The sequence below is a fragment of the Pyxicephalus adspersus genome, chromosome 1 (assembly GCF_032062135.1).
Source record: "Pyxicephalus adspersus chromosome 1, UCB_Pads_2.0, whole genome shotgun sequence".
Classification (NCBI taxonomy): Eukaryota; Metazoa; Chordata; class Amphibia; order Anura; family Pyxicephalidae; genus Pyxicephalus; species Pyxicephalus adspersus.
Window position 1 is genome coordinate 2070716 of NC_092858.1, and position 18958 is coordinate 2089673.

Genomic DNA, 18958 nt, shown 5'->3' on the forward strand with positions numbered 1-18958 from the left:
CCCTACAGATAGCCATTGGTGTCACTTAGGAGGCACAAACTACCCCAGCAACGTCTGCCGGAACCCTGGTTGGTAAACTCTGATTTAAATGATTCTCTCACCATTGGAGTCACAGTTCAGGAACTAAATGGTGACTGTAGATGATACCCGAACAATGATGGTACTGTTAGCCTGGGGAATAAAGTCAGGGGAGTCATGTGACCTCCCTGAGGGGATAATGAAGGTGTTACACCGACACATGTAAAATATATAGTGACATGACAGGTCCACTTTAAAGTCAAGCTGAGATAATATGGAGGCTCTGTGAATTCAGCATAAGTAGATGCATGCAGTGCCAGACATAGCCAACACAAGGCCCCCCCCGATCGGTGATACAGGGTTGTTGGGGGAGACCCCTAATGGCTGAGGAGGGTCCCGGGCCCTTGTGCAGTGTCACACTTTGTACCTCCCCCTGTCAGCCCCTAGGAGCTTTGTGCCCACCCAGCCCTTCCTTTTCCTATGCTATTGGCTAGGTATTTTAAACACACCCATTGCGCCTACAGAGGCAGTGGCGGTGTGTATTTGTAATTGACACAGTATGTACAGATCTTTGATGGTGAGCATGCCTCATAATGAGAGGAGCCGGGGTACAGACCCAGGAAATGTGTACAGGGAGCATGTGGACCTCTTATAATGGGCACAGCAGAGGCACAGACCTGGAAACTCAGTGCAGGGAGGGTGAGAGCTCCTCATATTGGGCACAGCAGGGGTACAAACCCAGGATCTCAGTGCAGGGATGGCCAGAACCCCTTATATTGGGCACAGCTGGTAAAGAGACCCAGGAACTCAATAGCAGAGCCTCCATTATTGAAAAGATTGTCAGACAATTTCATGTGCACCATACACTGCTATATCCGACCATCTCTTATCCCAGATTTCTGATGTTTGTATATTTGATTCTCTTTCCCATCAGGTAAAACTGAACTGGCCAAGCAGACGGCTCGCTACCTGCACAAGGATGTCAAGAAGGTGAACTCCCCTCACTGGCCACCATTCTCTAAGCTCTCGCTCTCATTATTTATGATATTCGCACACCTTACCACAACACGTCTGTATTGTGGGGGATTGCTTAATTGCATGTCATTCAAGCAGGTTGTTTAGGTAGAGCACAGATACTGTCTAGCTGTTGATATCAAATCAGATTTTAATGGCTGATTTTTCTATCGTGGAGACAAAGAACGATTGTTATAATACACGCTTCTGCATTTTATCTTAGTGACTGATATCTGTGATTGGTTATGTGTGGCCCATGTAACATCTTTGTCCCCCCTAACAGGGATTCATCCGGCTGGATATGTCTGAGTTCCAGGAGAAGCACGAGGTACGCACAATAGATGGGGGTGTAGTCATTTTCAGCAGATTCGGGAAATCCTGATACCCCACTCCAGGCTCTGGGTTGGGGGGACAGTCATATTTGATGAGTAGAGACCCACAGTGAGAACACCCAAAAAAGTGTCCCTAAATCGTAACTCTGGGCTGTTTGTTTTAAGGGTTCCCTATCTGAGCTGCAAAACTCACCTCCTGTCTGGTTTTGTTCTCCTCAGCAAGTCTTTTTCGCCACTAGAGGTCTTCAGTTTTCAATTTGAAATGAGTCCGGGCTTTATACAAGGACATCCTATGAATGAAGGGCGTCATGGAAGACCCGCCCCTGAGGGTGCATTTACCCATCCACCAGGGAAAAAAACAGAGGCCGACTTGGACCATTAGGCTTCAGCTTTAATTAAAATGGAGATTTACACAGCCGCTCTGTATATGCAGCTCCAAAAGAGAACCTGTCACCTTTGGACCTTAATGAGGCCCTGGGAGGATTTACTTCAGAATTCCTCTGTTACAGCTACAGGCAGATATGAAGGATGTGAATGAGTGCAGCTCTATATATAATATATATAAATATAAGATTCTCAAAGCAAGCTGTGAATCTGATGTGGTAACAGCAGAGCTCAGATTTAAGAGTAGGAGAAGCAGCATAAGGAGCCAATCAGGGGTGCTGCAGTGCAAGAAGAATTCCTTTAGGAAGAGAGATGACAGAGAATCTCCCATAACCCCTATGGCCCAGGTGTGGGTGATGTTTTCTGTACCCACAGTACAGCATGCAGTGCCAGTCTTATATAAAAGAACTGACGTGTGCCAATGGTATTGCAGGTGGCCAAGTTCATTGGTTCCCCTCCCGGGTACGTTGGACATGAAGAAGGAGGTCAGCTGACCAAGAAGCTGAAGGAATGCCCCAACGCAGTGGTCCTGTTTGATGAGGTGGATAAGGCGCACCCTGATGTGCTCACCATAATGCTGCAACTCTTCGATGAGGTACGCCGGCCGCTTTCCAGTTCCCAGCAGGGCTAAATCTGCACGGCATCCATTCGTATGTTCTATATATGACCCCTCCAGCACCGGCCTGTCCATGGGGGTGTGGGTAAGCCACTGGCCAGTAAAAGCCAATTGAGGTCAGTTACTGGTCTTCGGGGGCTCATTGGGGTGACTGTAGTACTCACAGAACAATACAAACAACCAGTCAGAGGCTCCGATCTATCCTGTGGTTCACCCCATACAATCAGAAGGCAGAATATCCTGCACATGCGCGCTCCGTGTTTTCCAACTGATTGATTAGCGATCAGTCGGATTGGTGCGGTGCAGAATAGGTGGGAGGTGAGGCTGTATTATGGTCTCATTTCTAAACATGGCTGCAATTAGTAGAAGAGTAAACGCCTTTCCTAGGCATTGTCCACATTCTGAAAACATGAAAAATAATTCACACCAATTGTGTGTCAATGAGAGGTAAGGGTAGGGTAAAATGGGGGGGGTGAGAGCCATTAAAGGGGTGATTAGGACAGTAGGAGGAGGAAATAGGATTAAGGGGAAAGGTAAGGGTATGATTTAGGGAAGTGAGAAGAGAAAGGCAAAATTAAGGTTGAAGTTAAAGCTAAGGGAAGTGAGGGTAAGGACAGGATTTAGAAGAGAGGTATGGGTAGGGTTTAAAGAAGATGAGGGTAAGGTCAGGATTAAGGGGGGCAGGTAAGGTGAGACATATAAATGAAAGGCAGGATTAAGGTGGAAAGTAAGGCTAAGTTTGAGGTGAAGTGAGGGTAAGGGCATGATTTAGAACAGATGAGGGTATGGGCGGGGTTAAGGGGGTTAATAAGAGAGAGGGCAGGATTAGGGTAGAAGGTAAGGACCTAATCAGAGGACTGGTTACTATGCCAGTATACAAGGCAGAGGGTAAGGGCAAGGTAAAGTGGAGGTGACGGAGGATGGGATCCATAAAGGATGAAGAGTGGGGGCTGAGGATCAGAGTGGGGTAAAGGGGTAGGGGTAAGTGAGAGAGTGGGTTTGAGGAAGGGAGGATAATGGGTGATAAAGGGAAGAGTAAGGGCAAGATAAACAGAAGAGACCCCAGAAAAGAACAAAGAATTAGGAGGAGATGATGATAAAGCATGTGAGGGGGCTAAGATTTGTGTGAGTGATAGGTAAGGGCAGGACAGAGGGCAGAAGGTCCGGTAGGGAAAGGTAATGATGACAGTGGAGAATGCCCCTCCCCCACTGTCATCTCGGCCTGCACCATATGAGTTTTTCTGTACGTCTCCTCCGAGGACGCTCCCCAACCATAAAGCGCTATTTCCCTCTCCCCGTCCTCGGGATTATTATAGTAATCCTCTGTGCATAGATCATCGCTACAGAAGCCAAATGTGAAATCAATTCCTGGCGCACCGCTCGGCAGGCTAATAAACGCCGTGTTAATCTTCAACGCCCGGGAAAGATTTCATCTGTCAGTGTGAGAGTGGCCGGGGAGCAGCAAAGTCGCCGTTATTATTTCCTGGTAGTGGGTGTATGCGGCGCCCAAGAGGTGAGGATGAGCCGGTCATGGCGTGAGAGCGGTAAATTGGTGTAAATCGTTCTATTACTATGTATACAAACCTAAGAACAAAACCTCCTTTTATGTTCTGTGTATGAGGGGAGGGGAAGGTGTTTGTAGCCCAAATCAGGAGACCAGTCTAGGGTGACAATGCTGCTCCTCTATAGTACAATACAAGGGTTGTCACCCTAGGCCAGGAAGTGTTTCTGTGTCCAGAGTTCTGCTTTTTAGGTGAACCACCCTCCTAGTTGATCCACGTTTCTCCTCTCCCAGGGCCGGCTGACAGATGGGAAAGGAAAGACCATTGAATGCAAAGACGCCATCTTCATCATGACCTGCAACGCTGGCAGCGATGAAATTGCCCAGCATGCTTTGCAGCTCAGGCAGGAAGCTCAGGAAATGAACAGACACCGGCTGGCAGAGAACCTGGGTGAGTTCGGGGTCACCTGTAGATAAACCAGGTTGATATGTTGAGTGTGTTGCCTGATGTGCGGGTCCTTTCCAGAGGTCTCCTAGGAGCTCTAGTAGTGATATTTGGGCAGCAGGGTGGCTTAGTGGTTAGCACTCTGGCCTTTGCAGCACTGGGTCCCAGGTTGGAATCTCAGCAAGGAATCTATCTGCATGGAGTTTCCAGGTTCTCCCTGTGTTTGTGTGGGTTTTCTCCGGGTACTCTGGTTTCCTCCCACATTCCAAAAACAAGCAGTTATGTTATTTGGTTCCCCCCATACATTGACCCTAGCCTGTATTATTGACATAAAGGCAAAGGCCAGAGTGCTAACCACTGAGCCACTGTGCTGCCACCCTACTGCAATAAAAAAAAACTTACCTGCCTGATCACAATCTTCTGATGAATGCACAGCTCAGGCTACAATCTCGGTATGCCAAGGTACCAGAAATTATTGGGTGACATCATTCTGTCCCAGCCAATCAAAATGCCTTAAGATCCAACACCTGCAGCATTTCAAACAACACGCGGCTATGGGGCTCTGGTATATTAACAGCCGTTGTGTTGGATGCCATTCTGTACAATTTACAGCATTATATGTAGTATAAAAGTATAAAAACATATCCATGTACATTGTGTAACTGACCTGGAACAAGCCTGCAGGAAATGAGGTCACACAGCAGACAATGATGCAATGTCTGTTATTTTATATTACAAGCTTGGACTTCACCTCAATGCACTCCCCACCCCCCCCAGCATACCCCTGAATTTTCCCATTATATTTTGCCCCACCTATAGCAGGGGTTTCCAACTGCAGCCCTGAAGATCTGGGACCAGCACCCATTTTTAGGATTTTACTAGCAGACAATACATAAGGTGTAAGACCGCTCAGTCCTATGGTCTATGCCCTGCAGACTATGGGGGAATATTATTTATTCGCTGACATTTTTATCTTCTCATTATTTGCAGATGACATTCAGATCAAAGAGAAAATCACCATCTCCAAGCAGTTCAAAGAGAATGTTATCCGGCCCATCCTGAAGGTTGGTCTCCCTTCACCTAAATGTTAACCCCCATCCCCAGCTTCTGTGAATCAGCAGCTACAGGCCATAGAGAACGGTTAGAAAGGATTCACCATTCCTGGTGAAATTGAAAAAAAGATAATCATGGGAAGTTGTCACTTTGCATTCCCACCGCATAACAATGTGAAGGTTTAAAGGGATTTTATGACTTTCTCTTTTTATTTATTTGTATAATTTATTTAAATACTTTGTTACATTGGATTAATAAATGGGGGTACATTCTAACAAGGGGTCCTGTCTGGTAATAGGGTGGGGAAAGGACAAGACCTTCAAGTGTTATTTATCAGCGGCAGAGGAAAATCCAGTCTTCTGCCCTCCCAGGCAGGCAGGGCTGTGTAACTCTCATCTAGAAGTAGGTATTGTAATATGCAGTAATTCATATTTGCAGAAAACTATCACATTTTCTGTTTTTGATCCTAAATTTTCTACATTTGTGGAAGGACAAAATGTAGATTTAGGAGCTGTTTGTGCCAGTGAAACCTGCAGGAGTTTACCAGGGTTATTGGCTGCACATTGCAATGGTTGGTTGTTCCCCTCCCAGGACCAGCGCCTTTCTACCGTTATACTCCTCATGTGGTGGGATTGGATGCTGCCCAAGGCGGCCACTGCTTATAACCAAAATCTGATTTCCCCGAGCGGTGGATGTCTAAGGAATTAATTCTGGGTTAATGTTGGAGAGTCTAATGCACAGGGCACCAAATGAATGAGCATTTCATAGACAGCAAATTGATTCAGAGGTTTCAGTTACATGCGGGTATATCGTGATGCCAAGACTGCATGGCACAACTGTGACTATTAACCCGTTCTGGATGGATGCTTTGCCACTGCTCTGACGGAGGACACAAGACTATATCAGAACTGGGCGTGTGAAAGAATAAAAAATAAACCTATCTAATGGCTCATTGGGATAAACTGCTGTGTACAGCACTGCGGTATATGTCAGAGCTATATAAATATTTAATAATAATAGTGTGACTGTGGGGGTACATTAGAGTGTCAGCTACTCAGCCCAGAGGTTGATGGGACTGGCATACTGTCTCTGTACAGCACTGTGGCATATGCTAGAGCTATATGAATGTATAATAAAGGTGTGTGACTGTGGGGAGGACATTAGAGTGTCAGCTCCTCTGTACAGAGACTGATAGGACTGGCTCAGTGATCTCTGTACAGCACTATGGTATATGTCACAGCTATATAAATGTATAATAATAGTGTGTGACTGTGGGGGGATATTGGAGTGTCAGCTCCTCTGTACAGAGACTGATAGGACTGGCTCAGTGTTCTCTGTACAGCACTCTGATATGGTTGTCTCAGTGTTCTCTGTACAGCACGTTGGCTATGTTGGTGGTATATAAATCAGACAGTGGTTTATTGAATTGGATTTATTTCCCTGTGACTGATCAGAGTCTCCCGTCCTCCCGTGTCATGCTCAGTGATTGGATAGTAGCAGACGATTCCTTTGCGGTGATGTGACAATATCCAGAGCCGCTCAGCCTGCAGTCAGTTAATTCAGTTTTCTTGCATCTGTTGCTGATGTCATGGCCCCGGGGGACAGAAATCCTGGACGGGCGCAGCCTGTTCCTGATGGAATTACCGCATCTCCATGAGGCCGGGAACTGTCCAACAACAATCACATATTGCCGACGCTGCTCAGGTAGCTTTCAGCCAGCCATGTCCAAAATAATATAAAGAAGAAAAGAGTTATATATGGGAGTGCAGTGACGGGTGACATGCAAACCTTTTATCCATAGCACGGTGATCAGGACAGGTGATGACTATGTGAAAGGTGATTGGGTTTAACCCAAATAGGTTTCTATAATATTAATTTGTGCTGACTTAGAGATTTACATGAGAGGTTTGATGAAGTATCAACATTTGGGCAACTGCAAGTCCAATTTTTAGGGATCCTAGATTGTAAGCTCCATGGGTCAGGGTCCTCCCCTCCTCCTGTGTTACTGTCTGTATCTGTATCTGTGTGTCATTTGAAACCCCTATTTAATGTACAGCGCTTCATAATATGTTGGCACTATATAAATCCGGTTTAATAATAATAGAGATGTGTATACATCAAAGGAAAAGAGAGACCAATGTGGAAGAAAGAGGGTCACTCCCTCTAAATGTGGAATCTACAGAAATGTTATATAATAAAAAATAAGTTTCAATTAAAAAAAACTTTGATTTTACTTCTTTATAAATGTCTTCCTTGTGTCTCGCAGGCTCACTTCCGCAGAGATGAGTTCCTGGGCCGGATTAATGAGATTGTCTATTTCCTGCCTTTCTGCCGCTCTGAGCTCTCCCAGCTGGTCTCCAAGGAGCTGAACATGTGGGCCAAAAAGGTATAATATCCAAAATGGAGGGCCAACACGTCACCCCTCCCTATGATGATCTGATATTGTGTGCAGAATAATAGATATTACATTCTGAGATCTGATTACTAAGAGTTGGACATCCCATTCATAAACCATGGCCATAAAATAAGCCACCCTCCAATATGAAGTCCTGATGGTGGGGATTTGCCCCCTATTGGTGAGGTCAGGTACTGATGGTGGGGATTTGCCCCTTATTGGTGGGGTCAGGTACTGATGTTGGATGAGAAGACCTGGCTCACCATTCCTTTTCATCCCAAAACTGTTCAGTGGGGATGAGGTCAGGGCTCTGTGCAGGGCACTTGAGTTCCTCCACACCAAACTGGTAACACCATGTATTTATGGCGGGGGCTTTGTACCCCGGGGTGCAGTCATAGGGGAACAGAAAGGGGTCTTCACCAAACTGTGACCACAAGCTGGAAGAGCACAATGATGTCTTTGTATGATGGAGGATTACCAGGACCGAGGACACCTGAACCCCATAATTTGGGGGGGACCAATGGATGGATATTGTGGTCTGTGCACTTGTTGGTGTTTTGGCCCATATACAGTGTGATCACTGGAATGGGGGGGGGGGGGTAATTTTTACCATGATGGGATGAGGGTGACACAATCTATACATACAATGCCGGCCTTATATTTAAGCTCAGTGGGCACTGGGTCCGGAACGTTGTCCCTGGCTGGCTGTCTCTGGTAATATCAGTGAAATCGGTGTGGGGGGTTCTTAGGGAAATAAAACAAATGGGGCAACTATCCTACCCCATTTGCCCCTCCAGACCGCAGCCATCTGCCCGGAGGGCAGACCTCCGATGGACTTGTTGTGCGGTGCTGCTCCCTTTTCAGTTCTTTTGTTTTCTTCCATCTTTAGGAATTTTAGAACCCCCCCCCCTTATGTTTTAGAAATGGGAGGAAGGTGTTCTGTTGTGCAGCTTGTTGGAGTGTTGTCAGCTTAAGACAGGAAGTGTGATACTGGCAGGATCTCAGGTTTAGAACTTCAGACGTGTCGCTGCCATTAGCAGCCAGGCAACCTGCATTGTAGAAGCCTGGAAATGGCCATCTTCCTTCTTCTCTCAGTTTTCCTTTAAAGGGCCGATGTCCGATCCTGGAGACTGCAGTTGACATAACTGACCCTGATGTTGGGTTTCCATGACCACCAGAGCGCTGAAGCGCCCCCCTCGGGACGTGTAATAAGCGGCCGGTGTCAGAGGACAGCTACAAGCGACAACTCCATGGTTGTAACTGTGCTCCAGACGCCCCGCCGCAACCTTTCATTGCAATAATAACACAAGAATGGGGCTTTGTGATTTGGCCGGCCAACTTCAGATTTCCTCTAAATGATCCCTGAAGAGGAGTAAGAGGACCCCTGTGAGTGGCCGTATCCGGCTCGTAATATCGATGGGATCTCCCCTCACTACCTGCCCACCCCACTCATTGCCCCCACAGGAAATAGATGAGGAGCCTAACGAGCAGTGCCAGGCAAAGAGGCAACCAGTCAGTGACATACTGATGGTAACCAGCAAATACTGCAACTGTGCGACCCCCCCGGCTAGTGTGTGACTGTGGGGGGACATTAGAGTGTCAGCTCCTCAGCCCATAGACATATATAAGTCCTATAAATAGATAGAAGTGAATGTAGGATTAGTCATGTGATGTCTGTGTGGGTCAGACAGGTCCTCTCATTGTTAGCTCTGGGCAGGTTATACAATGCAGGATAATTGCTGGTGATCTGGCGGTGAGGGTTCTCAGTTGGGTTCCTGGTCTTGGGGTGACCCCCAGGCGTCCCCTGAGAGAGGCTCATTATCACAGAATAGTCTGTTGTGTTGGCTGGGTGCTCAGAACAGACCTGGCATTGATTCCTGGCTCCCCCCTGACATAGAGCAGCACACAGCTCGGAGTGAGAAGGTAATTATGTCAGAAGAGGCAGAAATGTATTATTGTGTATTGTATCATCCCGTCTCTGACTCCAGGAGAGCGCAGAGGTTTGGGGGTCACTGCACATTTTGTATTATTAGTGTAAAGTTACACAAAATAAAATGTGATCAGAAATTTTACATGTGGTGATTATATTTATATTTGTTACATAAATTTGTACATTTTGCAGTAGCCATGTCAGGCAGTTACAATCCAGAGGCAGTGAAATGGTATAAATCACACAGAGCAGACCCTGTATATGACACGTGTGAATGTGCACAATCACGATTTACAAAATCAATTTGATTATATACAGGGGAGCCAAAGTTTCCCTCTGCTTTCCTTTCCCATTCCCTGCTCTCCTTTTGTTTTTTCTCTCCTCTTCTCTTTTTTCCACTCCTCTGCTTGCCTTCTTTGTTCACTTTTCCTCTTCCCTCATCTGTTTTCATTATCTCTCCTCTTCTCATCTCTCTTTTTCACCCTCCCATTCACCTTCTTTTTCCATTTCTTATTCTTCCAATCTTCCCTTCCTTCCTCTCTTCACTTTTTCCTCTTCTCCTCACCCGTCCCCAAGGGATCCAATCTATGAATTGTATTCATTTCAGTATAGATGTACTGAGTGTAATTTTATGGTTTGGTGCTCTATGGTTAATATTATTATTACACAGTATTTATATAGCGCCTTCATATTACGCAGCACTGTACAAAGTCTATAGTCATGTGACTAGCATTCTCTCAAAGTAGCTCACAATCTAATGACCCTATCTTAGTTATATGTCTTTAATACAGTCTAAGGGGGAAAGCCAATTATCCTATCCACATGTTTTTGGGATGTGGGAGGAAACCCACACAAACACAGGGAGAACCTGCAAACTCCATGCAGATAGTGTCCTGGCCAAGATTCGAACCTGGGACCCAGCACTGCAAAGGCTAGAGTACTAACCACTGAGCCACTGTACTGCCCCTGTAATGGAACCAATCAGCTGCTGTTTGTTAATTCTGCTACCTTCTCTCCTTTCTGTCCTTCCCAGGCCAAGCAACGACATGACATCACCCTGCTGTGGGACTGCGAGGTGATGGACGTCCTGACGGAAGGGTAAAACGTCCATTACGGGGCCCGCTCCATCAAGCATGAGGTATCAGAGCCGTATAATGGGGGTCTGGGCTTTCTATTCTGTGAATCTGGGGAGTAAACAAAGACAAACTTTTCTATGAATAGAACACTAACAATGGCAGGATTCTATAAAGTGAACCTGTCACAGGATAGTGCTGTATATAGAAAGTGAATAAACCTGCCATGAGATTTCAGATGTTACTGAACCCGGAGCACATACAAAATGCAAATATTGATCCCAATATCACCAGGCTGTCCGGTTGGAGTCCATACATGTTTTTAAACCTTGACACTGCTTTGCATTGTGGGATAGCAGGAGGGCCACATTAGCACTGCTGATTGAGATCCCAGGGCCCAGAAATCTTGGCAAGCAGAGAACGCGCCCCTCACTAAAGCAACATTGTCACATTAAGGCTCAGGCAAAGTGTGGTAAACCATAATAACCAATCAAAAGTCATGTTTCACCAGTCTGACTTCAGCACAGAAAGCTGATTGGTTGCTGTGACGTACCCCCAAGGCTATGATTGCAGCCGTATAACACTTCTCTGTCCCCTCAGGTGGAAAGGCGAGTTGTCAATCAGCTGGCGGCTGCATATGAACAGGACCTCCTCCCACGCGGCTGCACGCTGAGGATTGCCGTGGAGGACTCGGACAAACACTTACTGAAGGGGCTGGAGAAGGACGAGGACGGAGTGGAGAAGAAGCAGCCTCGCCTACGCCTGGAGATCGTGGAGCAGGGACGCAGCGCTCGGAAACTGGACATCATGGAGCCGCTGTCCTTAGACGATATGTCATTTTCCTGATCCCGCCATGGTAGAAGTCACTGATATTATTGGGTATTATGGCACCAAAATCCTGCCATTGGGTGGCTCAGCCCACCAGATTCCGCCTGTGACCAAAACTTTAGACGGCAATGACCGTTATCATTATCCCATCACACCAGAATCAGACTTTCCATCGATGGCCGCCATTTTCCTGTGCAATTTGGAAGATGATTGGAGGTTATCGGGTCACATGACACCCCCTCCACTGCTTTATGTGTAGACTCTATTATCAGAGTTTGTGAAAGAGAATTCAGTTCTAATAATAAATATTATAATGATAAAATATGTCAGATTGTCCAATACAAAACAAGGGATGACAAGTTTGGGCTTTAATCATTTATAGGAAGCTTTGTTTTAACCGAATGTTCTTCAAAATGATATTATTTCAGTTTGCTTCCAGATCAAAAGTAATTCTTGGATTTCTGATGATTCGGAGATTTCATTTGTTCTCAGATTTCTCTGCTGGGCTCCCCCATGGATGATTTTCGGTCAGCCTTGTGTCACCATAACCTGCCTAGGTATAGTTGGTAGCGCGATGATGCTCCAGCTGTCATTTCCTTGGCCTGGTTGGCATGGATCTTCTGGTTGACGCAGTTATTATTTCATTGCCTGAAAATATGTCTCCCACAGAGCGCTGTGACCTTGTTTAGTAAACATTCATTATATGGAATGGGGACCCTGACATGGGACTGCCCGGGGTTGTCACATCACTATATCCTGTTTGTAATGGATTTTATGGGGTCAGCAGGGGTAAAACCATCACTGAGGAATGTCAGGACTGCACAATGTCCCTGTCTGCATGTGAAGGGCGCTAAATAGAAGAGGCAGGACAGAGATGTCCACAGGAATGTCCAGTTTGTCAGACATGATGTCCACAATTCCTTCTCATTCCTCAGCCTTGTATCCCACCGGCTGCCATTGTTCTCTGACATTGTCCCTGCAATGGGTGGCCGGAGCTTTCCCTGTCCTCTCGCCCTCCCACATTGAAGACCAGCAGATAAACCGCGAAACTAACCACCGACCTAGAGCTGGCTCAAAATGCCTGCGCCATTGCTCGCTTAGGAAGCAGCACCAACGACCAAAAGCTGCAGAATATATGAAGATTTATTTATCGGTAATTTATTCACAAAGATCTCGTCTCTTTCCTGCTCAGATGATGCCGAACCAATAAGCTGATTGGCTCTGGGACGGGCCGGTTCCTGCGGAGTTCCTGGTCTGCTGGTCATGTGATTAGAGAGGATTCCCTCCAGTATAGCGGAACTAAACAGCGCTATGTAATATGTCGGCGCTATATAAATCCTGTATATGATAATAATAAACCAATAAATAAATCACACCTTTAATCCGGCAGATCCATCTGCTTTCCTCAATCTGGTCCAGTTCTGGAATTCTGCTTAGTTTGCGCCGGGCATCTTCTTGCTTTTTCTGGCAACCTCACCCCACCTCGCACTGCACAGGTGTGACATTGGGGGAAGTAGTCCCTGAAAAGGTGGGGGAAAAAGAGGCGATCTCACTGCGCATGGAAAGAATGCCCCTGAGATCAGACCTGCGCAGAAGCCAAGAGCCTCCCGGGATGTGTGATGTATGATTATTATTAAACAGGATTTATATAGCACCAACATATTCCACAGCGCTGTACATTACATAGGGGTTGTTGAGTAGTGAGGGTGAGTGAGAGACAGAAGAAGACGGGTAGGTGAGGGTGAAGCGTTGGATTTTAAATGAGCAGAAAGTAGGAGCAAGCTGAATAGGATGAGGAGACCATTCCAGAGAGTCGGGGCAGCTCTAGAGAAGTCTTGGAACCGTGCGTGTGATGAGGTTATGAGTGAGGAAGTCATTAGTAGGTCATTGGAGGAGCGGAGAGAGCGGCTAGGGGGGATTCATCTATCTGGGCAGAAAGGTAAGTGGGACAAGCCGTGGGGGGATTTGTGTATCAGGTAGGTAGATGGGGGAGGAGCTGTGGAGGGATTTGTGTATCAGGTAGGTGGGGGGAGGGGGGATTTGTGTATCAGGTAGGTAGGTGGGGGAGGAGCTGTGGAGGGATTTGAGTATAGGGTAGGTAGGTGGGGAGGGGAGGGATTTGTGTATCAGGTAGGTAGGTGGGGGAGGGATTTGTGTATCGGGTGAAATGAAAGCCAATGAAGATTGGGACCCTGTGGGTCTCTGTGCTCCCATTGATCGGTGCAGCATTAAAAAATATAAATGTTTCCTTGTAAACTTTTTTAATGTAAAGTAAAAATTGTGAGTTTAGCTTCAAAGTGAACAAATTGGAGCAGGTTGGTTCCTTTATTGCAAGAGAGACATGGCCTGTTCCTGCTGCAATAAACAAACTCCCAGCCTGACAATCTTGTATCCTGCGTACACTGAGCTGCACACGCCAGGTATCCCAGGGACTGAATCACCTCCATACACCCCCGTCTGGCCTATCAAGGTGCAGGAACACAACGGAGCGAGGACAGGTGAGTGAAAATATCAGCCAGGTGAGGTTATTTTATTGCAGCGACATTGTCAGTGTGAATGGTAAAATATGGAAGAGGAGTCGCAGGAAATATTGTGATGACAATCATGTGATCTCCATGCAGCGTGTATTCCATAGGAGGAGGTCATGTGACCCCCATGCCATATAATCATGGTGCTGTATAATGATCATGCGGTACAATACACACAAAGGAAGAAGTTGGGACTTTATTTTCTATCCATTGATGTGACAGATTTCCTGCTCAGCCTTTGTACCCCCCCCCCCAGATCATTGCCTCCCCCCATTCTGAGTTCAGGTGTCCCGCTGCCTCGCAAATTGCATTACAATGTAAATGTCGGCGGATTGCAGGCCGCAGTTTAGGCAAATGAGATAAATGCTGCTGCAGCAGAGGGGGGATCTGGGCTGAGAGGCTGACGGTCTGCTGGGGGCGCCATTCAACCCCCCCGATTATATTGCCGCTTTTCTGGATTCCGCTGCGTCGGCTTTTGTTACAACCACAGAAAACAATAGAAATCAGACGATTTAATATTTGGAGAGGTGACAACTAACCGTAATATAAATCTGCATCCAGAAAAAATATAAATGGTAAACATCGGTCCGCACAGAACGTGGGGGCAGATTACAGCAATCCCCTGCAATGGCCTGTGAGCTCTGTCCATACATTTCCTTGTTTTCTTCTCACTCTTTTGACTCCGTTATTCTAAGCTTTGGCTATGGACTATAGAACCCCCCCCCCCCATGTCATGTAGTCATGGCATGTCATTGACATGTCCGGCACCTGTATGTAGTTTGGGATCTAGATTGATGGCAGAGCGATGTAGTATGTGGGGTCTTGGTGAAAGGCTGGGTGAATATAGTGGGAATGCAGCAAGGTAGCATGGATGGCCCATTCTGAGTGCCCATCCTCTAGGTGGCGCTCCTCCCACACCCGCCATTCCTGGCAGTGTTACAATGTAGCGATATCAGGTTATCACAAGGTTTCCTCCACCTGTCTGGAATGTTGCGGTTGGCGCACACGCCATTTCCTGCGTAGGAATGCGCTCTGCCTGCCGCCTGGACCTACAAGGAAATAATGGAGGGGCCCCAGATTGCTTTATTTGTTTTTAATTGTGTGGCAGAAAAAAGGCAGCGTGAGGGCCGCCGGTGACACCTCAAATGAATGGGAGAGCTGAGCTCTCCGCAGAAACAATAACATGGGGGGGGGGGGGGAGGGTGGTGGGGGGGGCAATTAAATTACCCCCCCCCCCCCCCCCAATAATTCGATTAGGGGAGTCGGCCTGCAGAGACACAATGGCAGTCACTCAGATACTCGGGATATTAGAGGAGCACGGGGTCCCGGGGATTATGGGAAGGGGGGGTCCCGGGGATTATGGGGGGGTCTCATATACAGCGCAACTATATCCAGGGATGACATATATTGCGATCCTGAGAGGAGGAGACTGCATGAGTTTCATTTCTGTGCCAGGGTGACAACACTCAGTGTATTGTATGAATGGAGGAGCAACGTTGTCACCATAGGACAGGACTAGAAAGCACCTCCCTGTCTCTTTCCCTTATAATACAGAGGGGAAGGTGTTCTGTAGTCACTGATGATGTGCTCACCCGTGTGATCCATTCAAAAAACAAATCCACCGCAACAAATAAAGAGATTATTATGCAGAACCGCACATTGTCATCTCCTGGGTGAATGATTCACCCATGGCTGAGGGCAGGGCCTGGGGAGTTTATGACTCCGGAAGAAATGTTGGAGAATAATTCCAGGAAGAGCCATTTCCAGGATAATCGCCAATCAGCGCTAATACGATGGAAGAGTTCACGTCAGGCCGAGATCTCAGCATACACAGACGCAGTCAGGGGAAGAAGATAAAACTGCACATGAGGGATACACACAACATTCACATAGGATTCACTGCATTCACAAATGATATTGATGAGACTTATGAGTCCTTGGCTATACAACACCTTGATTGACTGCAAGTTCTTTGGTCATGTGCAGGAAGGGGGCGGGGCAGTGGTGCACAATACAGTGATGTCATATGTGATGGGGCGGGGCAATGAGAAGAGTGGTGATGTCATATGTGATGGGCGGGGCAATTTTAGGAGTGTGGTGATGTCATGTGTGATGGGGCGGGGCAATGATAAGTGTGGTGATGTCATTTGTAAGGAGGGAGGGGCAGTGATACACAGTATGATGATGTCATGTTCAGAGGGGCCGGGGCAGTGATTCACAATGTGGTGATGTCATATGTGATGGGGCGGGGCATCGATAAGAGTGTGGTGATGTCATATGTGATGGGGCGGGGCATCGATAAGAGTGTGGTGATGTGGGGCGGGGCATCGATAAGAGTGTGGTGATGTCATATGTGATGGGGCGGGGCATCGATAAGAGTGTGGTGATGTCATATGTGATGGGGCGGGGCAATGATAAGAGTGTGGTGATGTCATATGTGATGGGGCGGGGCAATGATAAGAGTGTGGTGATATCATGTGTAGGGAGGGAGGGGCAGTGACACACAGTATGATGATGTCATGTTCAGAGGGGGCGGGGCAGTGATTCACAATGTGGTGATGTCATCTGCTAGGAGTGGGCGGGCCGGTGACACAGAATTGCCCGTTTTTAAATTTTTTGTCCCCCAGCCTCCCCTCATTCAGCACAGCAGGGTGCAGGGGTTTGGGGGTCTTTATATTTTGTACATTTGTTGGGTAAAACATTCACTCCCCAATGCTGGTGTTTGAAGTTCCGCTTTAATTCCTCAGCCCGGTTTGGGGTCACCCCCCCGCCATTTGTGTCATTGCGTTCCTCCATCTTCCAGGGCCTCCGGCCAGCTCAGATAATGACGACGCCATGAATAATGAGGTTTCATTTCTGTGAGCAGCCTGCGGCCTCCCTCCGCCTCTAATTGGCCGCTATTGATGAGTCTGATCTTTAAGTAAAGTGTTAATGTCGCCGGTGATGAATATCCCGAATTTATTAGAATCTTATTGGAGGCTCCGGGGGAGGGGGGGCAGGAAGTGACTTTCAGGAAATTCACCGTCACTCCAAGGACGGGAATCATTCAGGTCAATCAGATGTCAGAGAATTCACCGACATGGCGTACAATTCCATCAATGTCTGCAAGAACAAAAATGGCGTCAGATGTGGCGGCTGCATTAGTTTTCTTTTTCAGGCTTTTTTCTCTTTATTTTCACCCGGTGATCCTGCCAATAGCTTCCTGTTTTACACCTGAATATTAAGAATTTCAGGTGACCCTGGGTGATGCCTGAACAAAGATGGCTCTGTCCTTCTGGAGATGTGGCATTGCCAGGCTGATCATGTGATGTCTGTGAGGGTGACACACACCTGGCGGGGTCACATTACTTAGGTGTCGGATTGTCGCTCTGCGCTGCATTCCGTCTTCGTTCTCCGGCTGGTCTATGGAACGCCGATGTTGATTGACGTCTCTGTCGCTGCGCAGGCCGGCGGCGTTGGCTTGATGTACGTTTATGGTGACACATTTGTGTATTGCAAATATGGAAGCGTTCCCCGCGTGCAATCCATGAAATTTATGCCGCTGCTTACACGCCAATGTGAGGGCTGACATGACGCGGCGGATTTATCCCCAGCATTGGGCGATAGATGTGTCTGGGCGGCGGCAAACACGCGTGTACCCCAACAACCCCTGGAATATCCCCCCGTTACCCCAATGATCCCAGGGAAATTGCCCCTGTTACCCCAACAATCCCTGGCATATCCCCCCGTTACCCCAACAATCCCTGGAATATCCCCTGTTACCCCAACAATCCCTGGAATATCCCCCCGTTACCCCAACAATCCCAGGGAATATCCCCCTGTAACCCCCAACAATCCCTGGAATACCCCCCGTTACCCCAACAATCCCTGCAATATCCCCCTGTTACCCCAACAATCCCTGGAATATCCCCACGTCACCCCAACAATCGCTGGAATATCCCCACGTTACCCCAACAATCCCTGGAATATCCCCCCTGTAACCCCCCACAATCCCCAGAATATCTCTTCCTGTAACCCCAACAATCCCCCAAATATTCCTCGCTGTAACCCCCAAAAATCCCCAGGAATATCCCTCTTCTTAATCCCAATAAAAACCTTCCCTGTAACCCTCACTGTAACCCCAGTAATACCAAACCCTGTAAACACAAGAACAACCCACCTCATAACCCCAACACTTACCCTCCCCGTAACCCCAGAAATAACTCTCTAACCCTCACTGTAGCCCTAATATTTCCCCCATAACACCAACCCTTCCCAAGCCACGGTAATCCTCCCCATAACCTGAAGAGTAACAATCCCTGTAACCCCAATGCTTTCCCTAACACCCACCCAGCAACCCCAAGAATAATCCTCCCCATTATCCCTCTCTGTAACCCTAACACTCCCGGCAATATCTCCCCCCTTAAGCCTAAAATATCCCTGGGAATATCCCTCCCTGTAACCCACAACAACCCTGGGATTACCCCTTCCTGTAACCCCAACACTAACCCTCCATATGAACCCAACAAATCCAGGGAATATCCTCTCCCATAACCCCAGGGCTAACTCTCTCTGTATTCCCAATAATAACTTTCCCTGTAGCCCTAACAATACCCCCATAACCCCCACCACTAACCCTAACATTTACCATTAGCCCCAAGAATAATCCTCCTTGTCACCCCAATGCTAAACTTTCCTGCAACTCCAAGAACAAAACAACCCCAAAACCCCAACCATAACCCCAACAATAATCGACCCCATAACCCCAATGCTAACCTTCCTCATAACCCCAAGAATAATCCTCCAAAACAGTAACCCAGCTGGTATCCCCAAGCCTTCCTATAACCCCAACACTAAACCTC

At 47.3% G+C, this 18958-nt stretch overlaps 1 protein-coding gene across 1 annotated transcript in view; it reads left to right on the forward strand.

The window, feature by feature from the left end:
- Positions 1 to 11911, forward strand: part of CLPB (ClpB family mitochondrial disaggregase) — a 36974-nt gene extending 25063 nt beyond the window's left edge. Inside the window, 8 exon segments of the mRNA XM_072398580.1 lie at positions 953 to 1008; positions 1316 to 1360; positions 2182 to 2343; positions 4160 to 4316; positions 5301 to 5374; positions 7630 to 7749; positions 10722 to 10826; positions 11362 to 11911. Coding sequence (XP_072254681.1) covers positions 953 to 1008; positions 1316 to 1360; positions 2182 to 2343; positions 4160 to 4316; positions 5301 to 5374; positions 7630 to 7749; positions 10722 to 10826; positions 11362 to 11607 — 965 coding nt within the window. The 3' untranslated portion in view covers positions 11608 to 11911.
- Positions 11912 to 18958: the final 7047 nt, after the last annotated feature.